Consider the following 17557-nt stretch of genomic DNA (forward strand, 5'->3'; position numbering starts at 1 on the left):
AGCGCCACGCCCTCGGGCACCACCCTGCAGGCGTAGGCGGGCCCTGGGCCGCCCGGGCCCCAGATCGCGGGGTAATGAGATGCTAATGAGGCGCGAATAAAGGCTCACGGGCCGCGCGCCCGGCGCCAAAGCTCTTACCCCGCCGAACTCCCCTGCCCCGCGCAGCCGGCGCGCCGCCCCGCGTCCGCCGCTTTCCCCTTGCGTCTCCTTCACCTCCCCTTCCTCCGCCCCCGCCGTCCCACCCACCCCCGGGACGCCCGCCGGGCAGGAAGCGGCCCCTCCCGGCTCGTGAGAGGCCCGGTAAGTTGTCCAGCTGAGCCAGCTGTGCGCCCCCTGCCCGCGGGGGGTGAGGGTGGGGCTCGCTTCCGGGGAAATATGATCCTGGGCGCTCGGGAACTCCGCCCGGCGGGTCCCCGCCGTCTCCCTTCGCCCCCCGCCCTGCTCAGTTCCTCTCCAGACTTTATCGTCCAGAGCGTGGATGCCCCCCCAGTGCCAGTGGTCCAGCTCCCTCTCCATCCTTCCACACTGCTCCGTCCCTGGCACATCCTTTGTCCTGGCGTTTGAAGGCTGAGTCGCCCCTTCTGTACGCATTTGCTGAGATCTTCCTCCTTCCATTTCCCCTACCCCCAAGAAAGACCTTTGCCTTTTCCGGCTGCCCGCGTCCAGGTGACACGCAGCGGGTAACTTTAGTTTCTTTCTCCTGCCTCGGCCTGGTCCGCTGGGCTCAAGCTGGGACCGGTAGAGTGGCCGAGTGGGTTCGGGGGAGGGGATCATCTCTGAGGACATGTCCCTATTGATGCCACCTAATTTCCCCGGGGGCAGCCCCGTCCTCTGTACCCTCTTCTTTCTCCCAGCCCCAGCGTGAGAAGGCCCCCTCGACATCCTTCAAGTTGTGTGGGGGCCCGAGCGAGGGAGAGGGGGACAAAGAGAGGCCTTGTCTGGGGAGATTCCTGGGAGAGCGCGCCCGGGGCGCACGGGGGAATGGGGCGGGGCCTCGATGCGAGTGGGAAGAAGCTGGGAAGAGGGAATCCGGCTGTCACCCCCACCCCCCACCGGCCGCGAGGCCCACTGGAGCAGCAGCCAGTCACAGGGGAAGTGTTTTGACCACAGTGAGTCAAATAGACCTAATCTTCCCTCACCCCAGTCAGTCGCAACATCCTCCGGCTGTTGAGGTGGTTTGGCGGGGAGGAAAGTGGAACCTACGCAGTTAGAGGCTGCCTCCCCCTCTTCAGGAGGCAATCACGAGTGCTAAGGAGGAAAACTTTGTTCCTGGCATAAGACACACCCCACACCCAGCGAGGCACTGAGGTCATGGAGGGGCGCCCGCACAGGGAAGCAAGGGGTGAGATGGGGCAGTCGGTGTGCTCTGTGGCTGGGATGGCAGGTATTAGGTTTGTCCCTGTCTGCAAGGAAGACTCTCCCTCTGGGCTGCCTGCCCTCTCCACGTCAGAGAAATTCTCCCACGCCCAGCTTCCAGGGCCTCATAAAGGCAGGATGAGAATTCCTGCTCCCAGCGCCCCAGAGATGGAGGGGAGATTGGAGCTCCCTGGAAAGGAAAGCTGAGCTGAAGATTCCCTGTCTTCCCGCCCGCCCGCTGTGCCTAAGACTGCTGATTTCTCATTTCCAAATTTGGCAAATTTCACTTGGAGTGAAATCCTTGGGGTGGAAGGATAGCAATTGTCTCTGGAGCAGATTGGGAGTGGGCTGGGAGAAAGGAGCAGAGCCAATCAGGGGTGGACCCAGAGCCCCCTGAGGACATCAGCCTGCTTTTTTCTCCTCCCCATCCTTCTCCTTTCGTCCTTCCTCCAGCCTCTTCCCCTTCTCTTCCCTCCTTCTCTCCAGCAGCCGCCTGCCTCTGTTCAGCTGCTCCGGTCCCTGGGAGCGTCAGGGGCCTCATGGCTTCACCCACCTCCACCAACCCAGCACATGCCCACTTCGAGAGCTTCCTGCAGGCCCAGCTGTGCCAGGATGTGCTGAGCAGCTTCCAGGGGCTCTGCGGAGCCCTAGGGATAGAGCCCGGTGGGGGGCTACCCCAATATCACAAGATCAAGGCCCAGCTCAACTACTGGAGTGCCAAATCGCTGTGGGCCAAGCTGGACAAGCGAGCGGGCCAGCCTGACTACCAGCAGGGCCGGGCTTGTGCCAGCACCAAGGTGGATATGCGCTGCCAGGGAAGGGGCTTGGACAATTGGGGAAAGGGGGGGGGGTCAGAGGAGGGAGATGGGATGCCATGCCCGTACTGCCTTGTGTGTTCACAGTGCCTGGTGGTGGGCGCGGGACCTTGTGGGCTGCGGGCTGCTGTGGAGCTGGCACTGCTGGGGGCCCGTGTGGTGCTGGTGGAAAAGCGCACCAAGTTCTCTCGCCACAACGTGCTCCACCTCTGGCCCTTCACCATCCATGACCTGAGAGCACTCGGTGCCAAGAAGTTCTATGGGCGCTTCTGCACAGGCACCCTGGACCACATCAGTGAGCACCACGTGGTGTCCTAGAGGGGCGGGTGAGCCTGGGTCTAGAGACAGTGGGGGGCTGCTGGGACAGACAGCCAAGAGGCCGAGTGGACAAGATTCACTTCAGCCAGGTGACCTGAGGACTCAGGTTCCTCATCTGTAAAATGGGCAGTTGAACTGAGTGATCTCCAAGACCTTTTCCAGCTCTGACCAGGAGAACACTAGTGCTGGGGGGTGGGGGGGTGGGGTTGTGTGGCCCTGGGGTCTCTGGTCTTAATCTCCTCTTTCTTCCAGGCATCCGACAGCTTCAGCTGCTTTTGTTGAAAGTGGCATTACTCCTGGGGGTGGAAATTCATTGGGGTGTCACTTTCATTGGCCTCCAGCCCCCTCCCAAAAAGGGTAAGTACTTCTCTGCTCCCAAGAGTCCCATCTGCCAAGGGTATTTTGGTCTATGGAAGAAAAAGGATGGGGTTGAGAGTCACTGGGTCACCCTTGCTATAGTGTGGCCGTGTACAAACCACACTGAACCTCATTTTGAACATCTGTACAATATGTCCTTCCTCAGCTACTTTCCACATTGTTGTAAAGGTGTAATTTGATAGTGTGTCATTGCTTGCTAAACCATAAACTGCAAAGCACCTTATGCATTTGTTTCACTGGCTTGTCCTGGGAATGTAGGGGCCCCTTCAGACTTCCACACCTTTGTGCCTCTCATACCTCCTGCCCCAGGTTGTGGCTGGCGTGCCCAGCTCCAGCCCAGCCCCTCAGCCCAACTGGCCAACTATGAATTTGATGTCCTCATCTCTGCTGCTGGAGGTAAATTCGTCCCTGAAGGTGAGTGGTCCTTTCCCTCAAAGAAGTCAGCATCTTGGGCTCCTCCTGGGCCTTTCTAGGCTATCATACTGCTCATTCTGTTGCCAATACGCACCCACCTCCACTTGCGTCCACTTCTAGGCTTCACAGTGAGGGAAATGCGTGGCAAACTGGCCATTGGCATCACGGCCAACTTTGTGAACGGGCGAACGGTGGAAGAGACGCAGGTGCCCGAGATCAGCGGTGTGGCCAGGATCTACAACCAGAGCTTCTTCCAGAGCCTGCTCAAAGCAACAGGTTGGGACCTCCCCCTGTAAGATCTCCCCTCCCTCTGGCTGTCTGTGGGCTGGCTCCTTCCTCTCCCTGCCCACCCTGTTCTCAGGCCAGGTAATCCTACACTTTCCAACTTTGTGGTCTTGGCAGCAAAGAACCTGTGCCCCGGGTGATTCAGTAGGCATAGCCCCGCTTGGCCATCCAGCATGATAAGTCGGAAATCTCTCACAAATGCATGGGCTTTTGCTTTGTGCTTCATTATATATGATTTTTTTTTAATTTTTAAAAAAGTTTTATTTATTTGAGAGAGAAAGAACATGAGCAGGGGAGGGGCAGAGAGGGAGAGAGAGAATCTCAAGCAGGTTCTGTGCCGTCAGCGCAGAGCCCAACACAGGGCTTTGACTCACGAACCGTGAGATCATGACCTGAGCCAAAATCAAGAGTCGGATGCTTAACTGACTGAGCCACCCAGGCGCTCCTCTTCATGTACGATTTAACATAAAAATGATATAGATTAAAAATGAAAGTGGTGCTTCCAGAAGATGCTCTAGATGTACTTTGGCTTTGCAATGCCATGCCTCCCTGGGGTGTACACACCCCAGTTTGAGAAGCCTGGCTCTCATCTGCAAGCATGGTGCAGGTCTCCTAGCTGCCACCCATCCAAGTTTCTCTCTTTACTCCCAAGTCCTCAGGCCTCCCAGGCCCAGGACAGATGGTTCATCCATCGTGCCACCAGAACTCACGGGCCCGTGTGCAGGGGACACCCACTGCAGTCTAAGCTGTGATCCCAGCTCTCAGAGGTCAAGCATGGCTGAGGTGTTTGGAGAGGTGACACAGGATAAGGAGACACACCTCCCTTTGTTTTGTCCTCCCCCCCACCCAACCCACAGGCATTGATCTGGAGAACATTGTGTACTACAAGGATGACACCCACTATTTTGTGATGACAGCCAAGAAGCAGTGCCTGCTGCGGCTGGGGGTGCTGCGTCAGGTGGGGCCCGGGCCCTGGCAGGGAGGGTCTGGGCAGTGGGCCCTGAGAGGTAGAGGCCAGCCCTGGACACAGTGTTGCCCCCTGGTGTGGAGGAGGGAGCCTGTCCTCTTCTGCCTGTGCCCTGACATTTTCTCCACAACGAGCTCTTCTCCCCTGGGATTTCCATGGCAACCTGAATCCTATTCCCATCCCCTGTACCAGTCATGGAACTACATGTGTAAACTCCATGAGGGCAGGGGTTTTGTCTCCTTGTCCTTTTTGTTTGCTGATGATTCCCAGGGCTTTGAAGGGTGCCTGGTGTGTAGTCAGCACTCAGTGAATATTTGCTGAATGAACTAGTTGAAAACCTACTATGTGCTAGGTACTGTGTTGAGAATTTTATATGGATTTTCTCGCCTAAATTCTCATAAGTACCTTGAGAAGTTAGGTATGTCATCTCTAAATGATGGGGAAACAGCCTGAGAAGTTCAGAACTCAGTCCAAAGCAAGTGCATGATACAGTAATGGTACGAGGCCTTGAGGGCAGGGTGGGGCTTGGGAGCCCCCTAGCAGGGTGAGTGCTGAGGAAGGGGCTGGAGGATGGGAGGCAGGATGTTTGCATTCTGGTCCAGCTCAGTCTTCAGCTGCTATATAGTCTGAGGAAGCACTGTCTTAGGGCCTCCGTATGTGCACCTTCTCCGCCCAAGGGGATGGGCTGCCCAGTTGACCCTGCTGGTTCTGATCTGTCCTGTAGGACTGGCCAGACACTGACCGCCTGCTGGGCAGTGCCAATGTGGTGCCCGAGGCTCTACAGCACTTTGTCCGGGCAGCTGCTGACTTCGCCACCAATGGCAAGCTCGGGAAGCTGGAGTTTGCCAAGGATGCCCACGGGCGGCCTGACATCTCTGCCTTTGACTTCACAAGCATGATGCGGGCAGAGAGTTCTGCTCGAGTGCAGGAGAAGCACGGTGCCCGCGTGTTGCTGGGGCTGGTGGGGGACTGCCTGGTGGAGGTGAGGAGGTCAGGGCTCCCTGATTTCGGGAGGAGGAGGGACTTCCAGAAACAGCCACTCCTTGTAAGGAGGCACAGGGGCTCCATGGTTGGGAGAGGAAGGTTGCCTCCTGGGAAGGAGGGGGTAAAAAAAGGTTTGCTCTTTGTGGTGAGGAGCGAGGGCTGCTTGGTGTGATGTGTGGTCCCCTCAGCTATGATTTTGGGGGCACCTGGGCTTGGGACTCCTAGCGGACTCTCACTGAACCATTTCCTTTCTTTCTGACCCTGCAGCCCTTCTGGCCCCTGGGCACTGGAGTGGCTCGGGGCTTTTTGGCAGCCTTTGATGCCGCCTGGATGGTGAAGCGGTGGGCAGAGGGTGCTGGGCCCCTAGAAGTGTTGGCAGAGCGGTGAGGCCTGAGTTGGGGGGTGGGAAGGGCAGGGGTAGAAATAGGACTAGGATCAGGAAGAGGGTGGGGGTGCTGGGCGAATAGGGTGGGGGGCACGGGCAAGAGGATAAAGAAAGGCCTGGTAGTTCTTGAGAGATGGGTGCTGATTCGTGCTCCCGCTTGTGCCCTTGCCTTTGCACTTACTCCCCCAGGGAGAGCTTGTACCAGCTCCTCTCACAGACGTCCCCAGACAACATGCACCGCAATGTGGCCCAGTATGGGCTGGACCCAGCCACCCGCTACCCCAACCTGAACCTCCGGGCCGTGACTCCCAATCAGGTCAGACCCCCTGGCACCTACCAGACTCCAGGCCTGCCCTGTCATTGCCCCTGTGGGTGAGCCCTACCCCAAGCAGGCCCCTCCCCACTGGGCTGAGGCAGACTGTCAGCCTGCCTTGAGACCTGAAAGGGGCTGCCTTAGGTACGAGACCTGTATGACGTGCTGGCCAAGGAGCCTGTGAGGAGGAAGAGTGACAAGATAGATGGAGGAAAGCCAGCCACAGGTGAGCAAGCTCTCCTCCGGAGGCAGTGTCCCAAATATTTACCACCCAGTGTCGTGCAAGCACCAGCCATCAGCACAGTTTGCAGCCTTAGGCTGGGAGCAGAGCGCTGGGACACGGCCGATGGTGGGGACGTCTGGGGGCCTCCTGCAGAGTGGAGAGGCAGCAGGGCACCGAGCAGTAACCGCTTGCCAGTCTGTGTGCACGATATCAGTATTTCAACAACCGCTACCGCCCCGACAGCCAGAGTGGCTGATGGCAGCCGTGCTGCCCTTCCAGCCTTGCAGACCCAGACCTGCCCTCCCTTTGAGTCTCTGGACCCCCCATGTCCCCCAGTTTGTAGCCTCCTGCCCTCTGTGCTTAGCAGTGATTGCACCTAATTCATCACTTTATTCCAAGAAGAGAAAATTGGGAGGAAAGCAGTGATGCTCAGTGAGCACTAAGTTGGTGGCCCTGCAGGGGTGGGTCCTGCCTCCACCTCCCATACTTGACCCCCGTGCCCATCACCCGGGTTGCCTTTGAGCCAGGGCCCTTCAGCACAGCACAGCCTCCTCTCTCAGGGTCGACAGGCACCCAGGAGGAATTGCTACACTGGTGCCAGGAGCAGACGGCTGGGTACCCAGGTGTCCATGTCACCGACTTGTCTTCCTCCTGGGCTGACGGGCTGGCTCTGTGTGCCCTGGTGCACCGGCTGCGGCCCGGCCTGCTGTGAGTTGCAAATTGGGCTCAGGGGTCCCTGGCAGTCCATCCTTCTTTCATGCCTCTGTTCCTCCTTCCACGTCAGGCAGTGTGGACTGGTGGGGAGACCACTATGTAGGAGTTACGCAGTTGAGTCCCAGGACCGCCACTTTCTGGTAGTCCTTCTGCTCACGTCACTTCCCTGCCTGAGTCTCGTGAGAGTCCAGTGCATTCAGTAGGGGAGGTTTGTGAGTGGTGGAGCACCCCCCTACCCAGGCCAGAAAGCCGTCACTGGGCGGGTGGGGAGCGGGAGGGGGTGTGTACAGCAGAGAATCATTTCCCCATGCCCTATGCTCCCTTTACGCCCCACCAGCCCCTGCCTGCTGCCCTCTCCTGCTTCGATGGGGTCAGGTTCTGGTCTCCCATTGGCTTTTCTCCCCGACATCCCACAGGGAGCCCTCAGAGCTGCAGGGGTTGGAGGCCCTGGAAGCAACTGCTTGGGCACTGAGGATGGCAGAACATGAGCTGGGCATCACACCCGTGCTGTCCGCAAAGGCAGTGGTGACAGGGAGTGACCCGCTGGGCCTCATCGCCTACCTCAGCCACTTCCACAGTGCCTTCAAGAGCATGCCCCACAACCCAGGTAGCCTGGAGGGTAGGTGGGTGGGAAGGAGGTGGGGAAGGCACCCTCCGAGGGACAGCTGGGAGACATACCCTGGACTGGACTGTAACAGTCTGTTCCGGAGGTCCAGTTTTGGTTTCCCATCCGTGCTGACAGGCTCTGTCACTCAAAGCTCTCTGGGGACTTCCAGTGCTGTGCTATTCCTTGGCAAACTGCACAGGACCCTGCAGCGGACCCGTGCCCAGGTGGGGAGTCTGGGCAGGGTTGCAGCTGGGCAGCGCGTTGCTAGTGGGAATCCTTGGGGTGATGGGAGGACATTCAGAATCGGGGGAGGGCTGGGGGCTCAGAGCTCCCATGCTTAGAGTGTAGGACTTGTTGCAGGAAAATGGGGAGGATACTGGTGGCAAGAAGCCGCGCCTGGAGGTAAATGCATGTAGGGGCTAGACAGTCCCCTGCTGTATTCCCTGGGTCCTGTCCTATGTTCTGTCCCCCCATGTCTTGCTCCCTACCCCATGCCCTGTAACCCACCCCCACCTCCCCCCCACATCTGGGTTCCCTTCCTGTCTTGCTTCTTTTCCAGCCCTTTCTATTCTCTGCATACAGCCACTCTCCAGCCCCTCTACCTCCCTGCCCGAACACTTACCTCCTTAGGTAGATGCTAAGACCCCAAGTACTGAGGAGCCACCTGTCCCAGAGGCTGGTGTACCCCTGACACCCCCACCCCAACACCAAGAGGTGAGAAAGGGGGCCCTGTCTGCAGTAGAGGCCTGGGGAGGGCAAGGAGGGGTGTTTCAAGGATCGGGAAGATCTTTGCTGCTGGCCTCGACTCCAGCTGACCCTGTGGTCTGGGGTTCGGTGCAGGCTGGTGCTGGGGACTTGTGTGCACTTTGTGGGGAACACCTCTACATCCTGGAACGCCTCTGTGCTGACGGCCGTTTCTTTCATCGGAGCTGCTTCCGCTGCCATACCTGTGAGGCCACACTGTGGCCAGGGGGCTATGAGCAGCACCCAGGAGATGGTAAGTTGGCGTGGGAGATCTCCACGGACACTTTGGGCCTGTCCCTGCCTGAGGGCAAGGATCTTGAAACTGCAGGGGAAGTAGGGTACTGGGCATGAGGTGGCAACAGGCTCAAGATGGCACTTGAGTTCCCCTGGGTTTAAGGTCTCCTCTGCCCCCTCCAAATCTCTAAATGTGGGGTTCTAAGGAACCAGGACACCAGCAGAAATTCACCTGCAAATCCAGAGTCCTGCCACCCCCGCCTTCCCTGATAAACTGAGTATCTGGGCATTGGGCTGCCTACATCTTATGTCTTCTCCCCTCCTCCACCCTTCCCAGGACATTTCTACTGCCTCCAGCACCTGCCCCAGACAGGCCACAAAGAGGATGGCAGTGACCAAGGCCCTGAGAATCAGGTAAAAGCTGTGAAACTGTTGGGAGTGTGGGAAACAGTAAAGGGATCTAAGCCCCAGCTAACTTTGCTGGGGGTAACTGGATGTTCTCCAGAAAAAAAGCTCCATGAAGGTAGGGTTTTTTATTTTACTTATTGATTTATCTGAAATGTTTAGAACACTGCCTGACCCATTGAAGTAAATGGCATAAGTGAATGAATGCCAGAACCCACATTTATCTAAAGGGGCAGCCTCAACTCCACAATGGGCAGATCACTGACCAGACTACATGGTGGCTTTTCCAGGACCTCCCCACACCTGATGAAAACAGCATGCCATCAGGGCCCTCAGCTTCTGTCACCCCCCAGGAGGGGACCAGTCCTGTCCCAAGCACCAGCCGGCCTACCCGTCAGCGGATCCGCCTCTCCAGCCCGGAACGCCAGCAGCTGTCCTCCCTTAATCTCACCCCTGACCCGGAACTGGAGCCCCCACCCAAGCCTCCCCGCACCTGCCTTGCCGTGGCCCGCCAGGCCCTGGAAGGCAGCTTCGTAGGCTGGGGAATGCCAGTCCAGAGCCCTCAAGGTGACTGCTTTGCCCAGACACGCACACCCAGGGTGGGGATGCCATGGGTGGTACTGGGATTCCTGAAAGGGGAATGCTGGGGAATCGAAAGGGAGGTGTGGGGCCCAGGCCATGTCTACTCTGTTCAGTTCCTGTGGCTATGGAGGAAGAGGAGGAACAGAGTCCCTCCTCCAGTGAGGAAGAAACAGAGGAAGAGGAAACTGTGACTTTGGACTCAGACACAGAGCAGGTGAGTAGGAGGAACCTGGCCACCTATTCCACTGAAGCCAGCACACATCCACCAAATATGCCCCACAGCCCACCACAGGAAAAACCTGTAGAATGCCCCCTCCTTTGAGCCAGTTTCTCAGAATGTCCTCACCCAGTGTGACTCCAGTCTCTAAGCCTCTTATCTTTTCTACCAGAACTTACCCTACTTACCTCCAGCTCAGGAAGCTTTGGTCCCTTCCAAACAAAGCTTCCCCAGCCCCTATCCAACAGTGGGGCCAGGCCCTACCCCTGACCGGCCTGACTCTGCCATAGGCTCTGAAGATCTTGGCCAAGAACTCAGGCACCATGAGCAAGTACCCAACATGGCGTCGGACCCTGCTGCGCCGTGCTAGGGAGGAGGAGATGAAGCGGTTCTGCAAGGCCCAGGTGAGGGGTCTAGGGGTTTGCAGAATTTCTGATAAGGTCAGAGTTCTGACGTGGGATCAGACTTTCTCCGGTGCTCTTTCTTGAACAATCCAAAGACTCCTGGGCCTCCTGTCTTGCACCCCTCAGGCTGTCCAGCGGCGACTAAATGAAATTGAGACCGCTCTAAGGGAGCTGGAGGCTGAGGGCATGAAGCTGGAGCTGGCCTTGAGAAGCCAGAGCAGTGAGTAAAGATAGGAAGAACAAGCTGGGACACCCCTCTGCCTCCTAGCCATGCATTCAGCCCCAGCAGTCCCTCACACCACCAGGCCCTGCTTCCAGCAGACTCTACTCCTCATGCCCCTGACACCTGTGACCCTTGTTAGGGACTGCCTGACCACCACCCCCCACTCTTCCTTCCCATCAGCATCCCCAGAACAGCAAAAGACACTGTGGCTAGAACAGCTGCTACAGCTCGTTGAGAAGAAAAACAGCCTAGTGGCGGAGGAGGCTGAGCTCATGATCACGTAAGGGGAAGGGGGTGGGGACAGTGGCAGTAGCCAGACCCCAGCCAGCAACTTGGGCACCTGGGACAGCCGTGCCTCTTCAATCTCTGCCCTCCACAGGGTGCAGGAGCTGAAACTGGAGGACCAACAGTGGCAGCTGGACCAGGAGCTACGAGGCTACATGAACCGGGAAGGTAGGTGGGGTGTAGAGAGAGGCAGACATCATGAGGCTGGTGTTTGCAGCCTTGTGACCTCAGACACTGATCAAGCAATGTGGTCCTCTAGTCTGAGTGCCTCTGAAACATTTCAGGAGGAAGCCAGAGAATGGGGCTTCAAGCCCCTACTCTGCCTTCAGTTCAATCAGGGCTGCACAATTAGGCTTTTATGTAAGATTGCTTTTAAAAATGGTGCTGCTGCTGGGGTGCCTGGCTGCCTCAGGTGGAAGAACGTGCAACTCTTGATCTCGAGGTCATGAGTTTGAACCCCACGTTGAGTATGGAAATTACATATGTACATACATACATATGTATATGTGTACACACACACATATATAATTACATATTACATGTATACATATGTATCATATATATGTATATATACAAACCAATCAATCTAAACTAAAATAAAAATGGTGCTACTACTAAACAAGGCTAGAAAACCACTGTTGTTTTTTTTTACAGTGCTCTTCCTCATTTTACAGATGAGGAAACTTACCCTACCTAGTTGTGGAAGTCACATAGGCCAGTATTAGGTTGTGCCTTTCCTGCCTCCCTGTCCGGTTCCCTGTTCTCTACGCTTTGTCTTCTTCTTCAGAATTCCTGAAGACCCCTGCTGACCGGCAGGCTGAGGACCAGGTCCTGAGGAAGCTGCTGGATGTGGTGAACCAGCGAGATGCACTTATCCGCTTCCAGGAGGAATGCAGGCTCAGTGAGCTGGCCTCGGAGCCGGGGGCCCAGGGCTAGAAGTGGGGGGTGGGGGTGGGGGGGCTGCCTGCCCTCTTCCCTATGAGGAAGACCACCTCACCCGAGGACTATGCCACCCTGTTCATCTGGGCTGCCTGGGAGGGGTCTCATTGTTTACAATAAAAATGTTCCTGTCACACACAGGCCTAAGACTGCCTGCAGGTGAGATGCAGGGAGGGCAGATGTATAGGAAGGAGCCTGACAGTTTATATTATGATAGTCACACTGACCGACCCTTGACCCCAATCACTGCTTCTACAACAAAAACACAGAGCCACAAAAGTGTCAAGCTTTATTGTTCCTCAGATCTGTCCCCCTCCTGCTGTCCCAGGAATAGGGCTGCCTGAGACTCTGGGTCCAGGTCGTGGGCCTCCCTTGCCCTTCCCAGCATATGCTGGAGCTCAGCCCGGGCCCTAGATAAGCCCTTGGCCTCCTGCATGTGGAAGAGGTAGACTGCACCTGCCCCCAACAGCAGTCCTACACTGGGAGTCCAGAGCATTATGGCAACCTCCCTGACCCCTCCCCCGGCTGCCAGAGCACACAGCAATGCCAGAAGGAGCAGCCCTAGACCAATCACGTAGCCGGCGAAGGTGGCCCACCAGCGAGCTTGAGCCATGCCGAGGTCCAGCTCTGCCCAGGCCTCCTTTAACACACTGATCAACCGCGACCTTCCTGCTGGTCCTAGAACAAGGCAGGGTAGTGGGGCAGGAGAGAGAGGGTCAGAGTGGAGGAGCTGCCTTATGGTGGGGAGGGACCTGGGGAGAGGGTGGGGGTGTCTTACCGTGAGTAGGGCTGGGGGTGTGCTGGGGAGGGCTGTGTCTCACACAGAGAGTAGCCATCAGGGCCTCATGATCAGAGAGGGGGGTGCCACTGTGAGGATCATGGCCAGTAGTGGTTCTCAGAGTCTTACAGGAGATGTAGAACCCAGAAACTGCCTAGGAAAAGTAAGGGCCAGAGAGAAACATATTTGAGGCCCTCTTCCCATTCTCATGCCATCAATAATCTACGACTAGACCAGATGGACAAAAGATTAGCACAAGCTGGTGAAAGACAGAGACACAGTGGGTGAAGACACATTGATGGGAGAGGCCTGACCTTATATAGCACATAGTCAATGCGGATGCCAAAGGGAAATGGCTCTAGCTCCCTCTGATTAACGTAGCAGTTCTCAGGTACCATCGTACAGCCTTCTTCAGAGCCCTAGGCGAATAAGTGGTTCATGCTAGGACACGTGGGAGGAGGAGGAGAGAAGCTGGGGGTGTAGACATGGAAATTATCAGGCAGGTCCTCACCTTGAAGTCCCGGGTCTCAAGGTAGGCATCATGCAGCCCTGTCCACTCCTTCAGCAGGCGGCAGCCCAGGTCCTTCGGGTGCAAGTTAAGGTCCCCACACAATAGAACCACATCGGCCTTCTTGGATGTGTGGCTGGGGGAACCAGGTTGGTGAGGCAGGAGTTCTCTCCTGACCAGCTGTGCCCACCTAGAAGTGGGGCCCTGGCCACCCCTCAACCCCTGACCCCATCCCACTTCCCCTGTCAAGCCCAGGCTCACACACTGGATGAACTGGGCCAGTTCCCAAGCTTGGGCCACACGATGTGCTAGGTAGATGTCCTTCTGTCGATTGTACTCGGCATGGAGCTGAGCAAGATAGGTCAGATTATAGCAGTTGAGATAGGGGGTCCCAAAGACAGGTCTGAATCATGCTGGTGTCTGTTACTTGGCATGATCCTTGGTTAAAAGATGGGCAAACCTTGCCTACTGACCTTAGGAGATCCTGCCCCCACACCTCACCCCCAGGAAGCCCAACCAGAGGAGTCCCATCTCTCCCTCCCAGGACCAGGCCACCTGTCCAAGCCCCGCCAGCTTCACTCACATGGGTCACGTAGGCATTGAGTACCAATCCACTTAGATGAAGCACCAGCAGACCCACAGCCTTCCCACAGAACCAGTCTCCATGATGGATCTGCAGGCAGGAGGGAGCTAGAACTCAGGGCACTGCCACCCTCCTTCTGCCCGTTCCTGCAGCCCAAGAAAGGCTGCCTCCTTTACCGTGTGGTACTGGGGGGTGGGAGAGGGTGGTGGAAGAAATCTGATCTAAGGCTTACCATGTAGGGGTACCCATTGAGGGTGTAGACATGCTGGGTGAATTCCTGAATTGGATGTTTGGAGAAGACGCAGAGGCCACTGCCAATGACGCCACTGTAAACCAAGTTCTGGTTAACAGCCAGAAAAGCAGGAAGAGAAATACCCAGCTCTCTTCTCCCTGGTCACCCAGCTTGTATCAGCTACTTTTTCCTCACTCTGTTGCTGATATCAGCACCAGAGGAAATCTCAAAGCAACAGCCTTTGTGGGGTGATACCATGGAGTGTGACTTGGTAAGGCTGGGATGGGCTGAAGAGATAGGATCTTCCTGGTTCCACCTAGTCCTGCACCCACACACAGAGGAGAGGACTCGGGAAGACGGAGGAGGGTGCAGGTGGGATAGGGAGGGGCTGGCAGGGCCAAGAGCTTCCAGGTCTGAGAACAGACTTCCAGACAGGAAGGTTTCTCACCTCCTGAAGTAGTGTGCGGCGGGGTAGGTAGGCAACAGCTTCTGTCTCAGGTACTGGAAGTCCTGCTCACTCCACACCTGAGGGAAGGGGTGAGGATGCCTGCCTGTCTCCCCCCTCCCCCACCCCGGGGAAAAGTCCTCTCCTGCGCCCCCAGCAGCCCCCGTCCCAGCCAGGGTTCCACACCAGTTCTGCCCTGCCCACCTCTTCCAGGAGAGCTAGGTCGAAGCTTTCCATGTTTAGAAAGTCTCCCAGGCGCTTCACGCGGTCACCCCGGTGCTTGCTCAGGTAGGGAATGCCCCTGAGGACGAGAAGGGTGGGGGGAGGTGACGGCTGGAGGCGCTCCGCTTCTCCGTGCACCACCGGAGCTGGGACCAGGTGCGGGCCTGGAGATGCGGATGCCCCCCGGACCCGGACACCTTAGGGCACGGTGGAGCCGTGGCCCGGAGGTGACGAAGGCCTCCTCCCTCAGACTGTGGGTGCGAATGTAGCTGTGGCCCCCGGCCCACCCCGCGGGCGCTCTCACCAACAATTGAGGTTAAAGATCCTCAGTCGCAGAGAGAAGTTGGGCTTCATGGCGAGCGGTCCGGGGGCGCGGGACGGCGCTGCCTCCCCGGCGACGGCCGCGGCGAGCGGGCGGCACCTCCTCCCGGGGCGGCGCGCACAGGTGGTCGGCTCCGCCCCGCGCTCCCTCGAAGGCCGCGGCCTCCCAGCCCGCGCCGCGCAGGCCCTGGGCCCGGGTCCGAATCCGCGTTACCCGGGCAACCGCCCCACTGGCTGCCAACCCACCCGGAAAGGCGATCTGCTGCGAAGTTGGGCGCTGCCGGGAGGCGAGGGCCGCGCGCGAGGTCCCTGAGGGGGGATACCAGAAAGGAGTTCGGGCGGGCGGCCAGCCGAGTGGAGGCACACGGGACACGGAGTTCTCCGTCCCTTCGCGCGGAAACTCCGTCCCTGGCCTCAGCCGCCCGCGAGCCCTCTCGCCTCTCGCCCGGCTCAGCAGCAACAGGCGCAAAGTTGAGAAAAGACCCGCCCGTCGCCGCCCTCCCCCTCGCGTCCTTCCTCCCAGCAGGCGACGGGGGCGGGGCCGCACGGTTGCCCTGGCGACGCGCAGTGTTTGTGCTCGGAGCAGTCCCCCAGCGCCGCCATGGCTAGCCAGCTGCAGCGCGGACCGAGGCCGGCCCCATACTGCTCGAAGTCACCGCCCGAGCAACCGCTGCAGGTGAAAGTGGTGGGGCTCTTCAAAAGCTCCAGCTTTCACATCGCGAAGAGCGCTGCCGAGGTAACCGCGAGAAAACCACAAGTGCGGATGGCTCTCCCGTCTCCTCGGGCTCGCGCTTCCTGGTGACCCGGGTCGAAGTTCGGGGACGTAGGGAGGTGTCCCTGGCGGGCAGCGTCAGTCTGTACCTCCCAGGGGTCAGGGTCGGGTCGGGCGGACGTTCCACTACCAGAAGGGCTACCTTTAAAGGGGGATCCGAGCAAAGGAAAATTAAGAATCTTGCTGGAAGGAGGGTAATTGTTATAGACCCACATTTTATTTCCACATTTTTACGTGAATTATAGATTTTAAAAATTTATGAAAAAATGTTTAAAAATAAGTGATACCGCATAACTACAGATTTTGTTATAAACTCCCTTCCCAAGTTTTTGGAAACTTCATTTGGGAAGGCTTCTTTTCCCTCCTTTAAATTTTCTATAGCAGTTACTGCATTCCAGTCGAATTAGGTGCTTAAGAAATTTCTTAACAAACGACCCCCAAGTGCTTTGGAGAATCCAGATATTACTTTGCAAACACACAGACCGATATAAAAGGAAAAACACTTTAAGCAACTGGAAGAATTTGGCTGGGTCAGTAATGGTGCAGCACACCTATTATGCAAATGCAGAAGTAATATAGAAATGCAGAATTCAGCACATCTCTGTGGTTTGCTCCGGGAATGCCACTGTAGGATTATGCCAAAATCCTCTCCTTCAAAACCCTGCTAGACTCCAGGACCATGCACTATGTTTGTATCTCTCAAAGTATCCAGCCAGATACCTGATACAAAATGTTCTCAAACAGACGAAATCTTAAGCAATTCCTGCCTTGTTGCCTGCTGTAAGTCCACAGTTAAGAAAAGTTTGTAACTGCATCAAATCAAGAAACAGTAACTGTTTGACCTTAAAACAGCCGGTTATTTTACCAGCGAAATGGGCTTATTTGGTAATAACACAGGAATTGCAATTTGAGACATAATTAGCTATGGCAAACCAAGGGCAATATAGGAGATCAAAGGAGAGGGACATAGATAAAAGGAAGAAACTGGTAGGTGCTGCTTTGATAGAAAGGTGAGAGTTCAGGGTGGTGATGGTTTCTCACTGGTTGAGTTATGGTATTATCCTATTGGCCAAGCTTGTTGCAGAGTAAGGAGACATTCTCCCTTCCTTCTGCTGGAATAGTAAAATAGACTTCTTCCTGTAGGGAATGCATGGTGTATCTCTAACTGACCTACTGTGGTCTGCAATTGAGTGGTGGTAAGGCATAAGAGCTCCCTCTTCTGGCCTCCTGACTCCATTAGAAATTTTTTTTTTTTTAATTTTTCAATTTATTTTTTTCTGAGAGAGAGCGCAAGGGGGAAAGGGGCAGGAGAGAGAGAGGATCTCAAGCAGGTTCCATATTCAGCACAGAGTCCGACATGGGGCTCCATCTCATGACCGGGAGATCATGACCTGAGTCAAAATCAAGAGTGGGACGTTCAACTGACTGACCATGCAGGTGCCCTCTGACCATTTTGGTTTTTTTCGAATTTTTTTTTCAACGTTTTTATTTATTTTTGGGACAGAGAGAGACAGAGCATGAACGGGGGAGGGGCAGAGAGAGAGGGAGACACAGAATCGGAAGCAGGCTCCAGGCTCTGAGCCATCAGCTCAGAGCCTGACGTGGGGCTCGAACTCACGGACCATGAGATCGTGACCTGGCTGCCGACTGCGCCACCCAGGCGCCCCACCTCTGACCATTTTAAATGAGGCTTCCTTCATTCAATTTCACAGAAACTAATTTGAGAAGTTGGTGAAGTTTACATCAAGAGGAAGAGAACAAGTGAGAAGTCTGTTTAAATGATACATGTATCATCAAAATAAATAGAAATTATGGACTGTTAGCTGGGCTGAGGGGATCTATAAAGTTTATGGCTTAAGTTGTATTTAAGGAGTTTGAGGGACTTTTTTCCCTTGTTTTTCTTT

General features: G+C 56.3%; 3 protein-coding genes across 9 annotated transcripts in view; 2 read left to right on the forward strand and 1 right to left on the reverse strand.

Moving 5' to 3' along the window:
• The first annotated feature begins 66 nt into the window (after nt 1–66).
• Nucleotides 67–11920, forward strand: MICAL1 (microtubule associated monooxygenase, calponin and LIM domain containing 1). 6 transcript variants are annotated; one of them, XM_027057125.2, is made up of 25 exons: nt 67–300; nt 1810–2153; nt 2259–2466; nt 2742–2846; nt 3177–3281; nt 3402–3557; nt 4424–4524; nt 5258–5515; nt 5785–5900; nt 6092–6218; nt 6360–6441; nt 6966–7146; nt 7569–7759; nt 7895–7983; nt 8108–8161; nt 8390–8473; nt 8600–8756; nt 9075–9151; nt 9433–9709; nt 9838–9938; nt 10232–10345; nt 10472–10565; nt 10749–10848; nt 10948–11021; nt 11641–11920. In XM_027057125.2, the coding sequence occupies exons 2-25, from the start codon at nt 1896–1898 to the stop codon at nt 11787–11789; spliced, it is 3258 nt and encodes a 1085-aa protein (XP_026912926.1). In that variant the 5' UTR covers nt 67–300; nt 1810–1895; the 3' UTR covers nt 11790–11920. The 6 variants fall into 6 exon arrangements, with proteins under 6 accessions (XP_026912926.1, XP_026912925.1, XP_026912921.1 ...); XM_027057124.2 differs by having other exon boundaries at nt 1843–2153; nt 11641–11919; XM_027057120.2 differs by lacking the exon at nt 67–300 and having other exon boundaries at nt 8120–8161; nt 11641–11918.
• Nucleotides 11921–12064: 144 nt separating this feature from the next.
• SMPD2 (sphingomyelin phosphodiesterase 2) lies at nt 12065–14979 on the reverse strand. Its single transcript, XM_053222390.1, has 10 exons — nt 14865–14979; nt 14543–14639; nt 14342–14418; nt 13894–13987; nt 13662–13751; nt 13344–13426; nt 13082–13214; nt 12885–12989; nt 12571–12724; nt 12065–12470 (listed from the first exon to the last, which is right to left on the reverse strand). The coding sequence occupies exons 1-10, from the start codon at nt 14912–14914 to the stop codon at nt 12082–12084; spliced, it is 1272 nt and encodes a 423-aa protein (XP_053078365.1). The 5' UTR covers nt 14915–14979; the 3' UTR covers nt 12065–12081.
• A 503-nt stretch (nt 14980–15482) lies between these two features.
• PPIL6 (peptidylprolyl isomerase like 6) overlaps nt 15483–17557 on the forward strand; it is a 31984-nt gene continuing 29909 nt past the window's right edge. For both annotated transcript variants that reach the window (XM_027057127.2, XM_027057129.2), the window contains exon 1: nt 15483–15617. In XM_027057127.2, the coding sequence (XP_026912928.1) occupies nt 15483–15617 (135 nt within the window). The remainder of the gene's footprint in view (nt 15618–17557) is intronic.

Source organism: Acinonyx jubatus, chromosome B2, assembly GCF_027475565.1.
Source record: "Acinonyx jubatus isolate Ajub_Pintada_27869175 chromosome B2, VMU_Ajub_asm_v1.0, whole genome shotgun sequence".
Taxonomy (NCBI): domain Eukaryota; kingdom Metazoa; phylum Chordata; class Mammalia; order Carnivora; family Felidae; genus Acinonyx; species Acinonyx jubatus.

Bases quoted from the DNA above. Each gene is read 5' to 3' on its own strand.
- SMPD2 (XM_053222390.1), bottom strand. From the start codon at position 14,914: ATGAAGCCCAACTTCTCTCTGCGACTGAGGATCTTTAACCTCAATTGT. The intron at 14,419-14,542 runs GTGGGCAGGGCA...CCCTTCCCTCAG, and splicing joins ACCTAGCTCTCCTGGAAGAG to GTGTGGAGTGAGCAGGACTT. The intron at 13,427-13,661 runs GTGAGTGAAGCT...TATCTTGCTCAG, and splicing joins TCAATGCCTACGTGACCCAT to CTCCATGCCGAGTACAATCG.
- MICAL1 (XM_027057125.2), top strand. From the start codon at position 1,896: ATGGCTTCACCCACCTCCACCAACCCAGCACATGCCCACTTCGAGAGC. The intron at 4,525-5,257 runs GTGGGGCCCGGG...TCTGTCCTGTAG, and splicing joins GGCTGGGGGTGCTGCGTCAG to GACTGGCCAGACACTGACCG. The intron at 9,939-10,231 runs GTGAGTAGGAGG...ACTCTGCCATAG, and splicing joins TGGACTCAGACACAGAGCAG to GCTCTGAAGATCTTGGCCAA.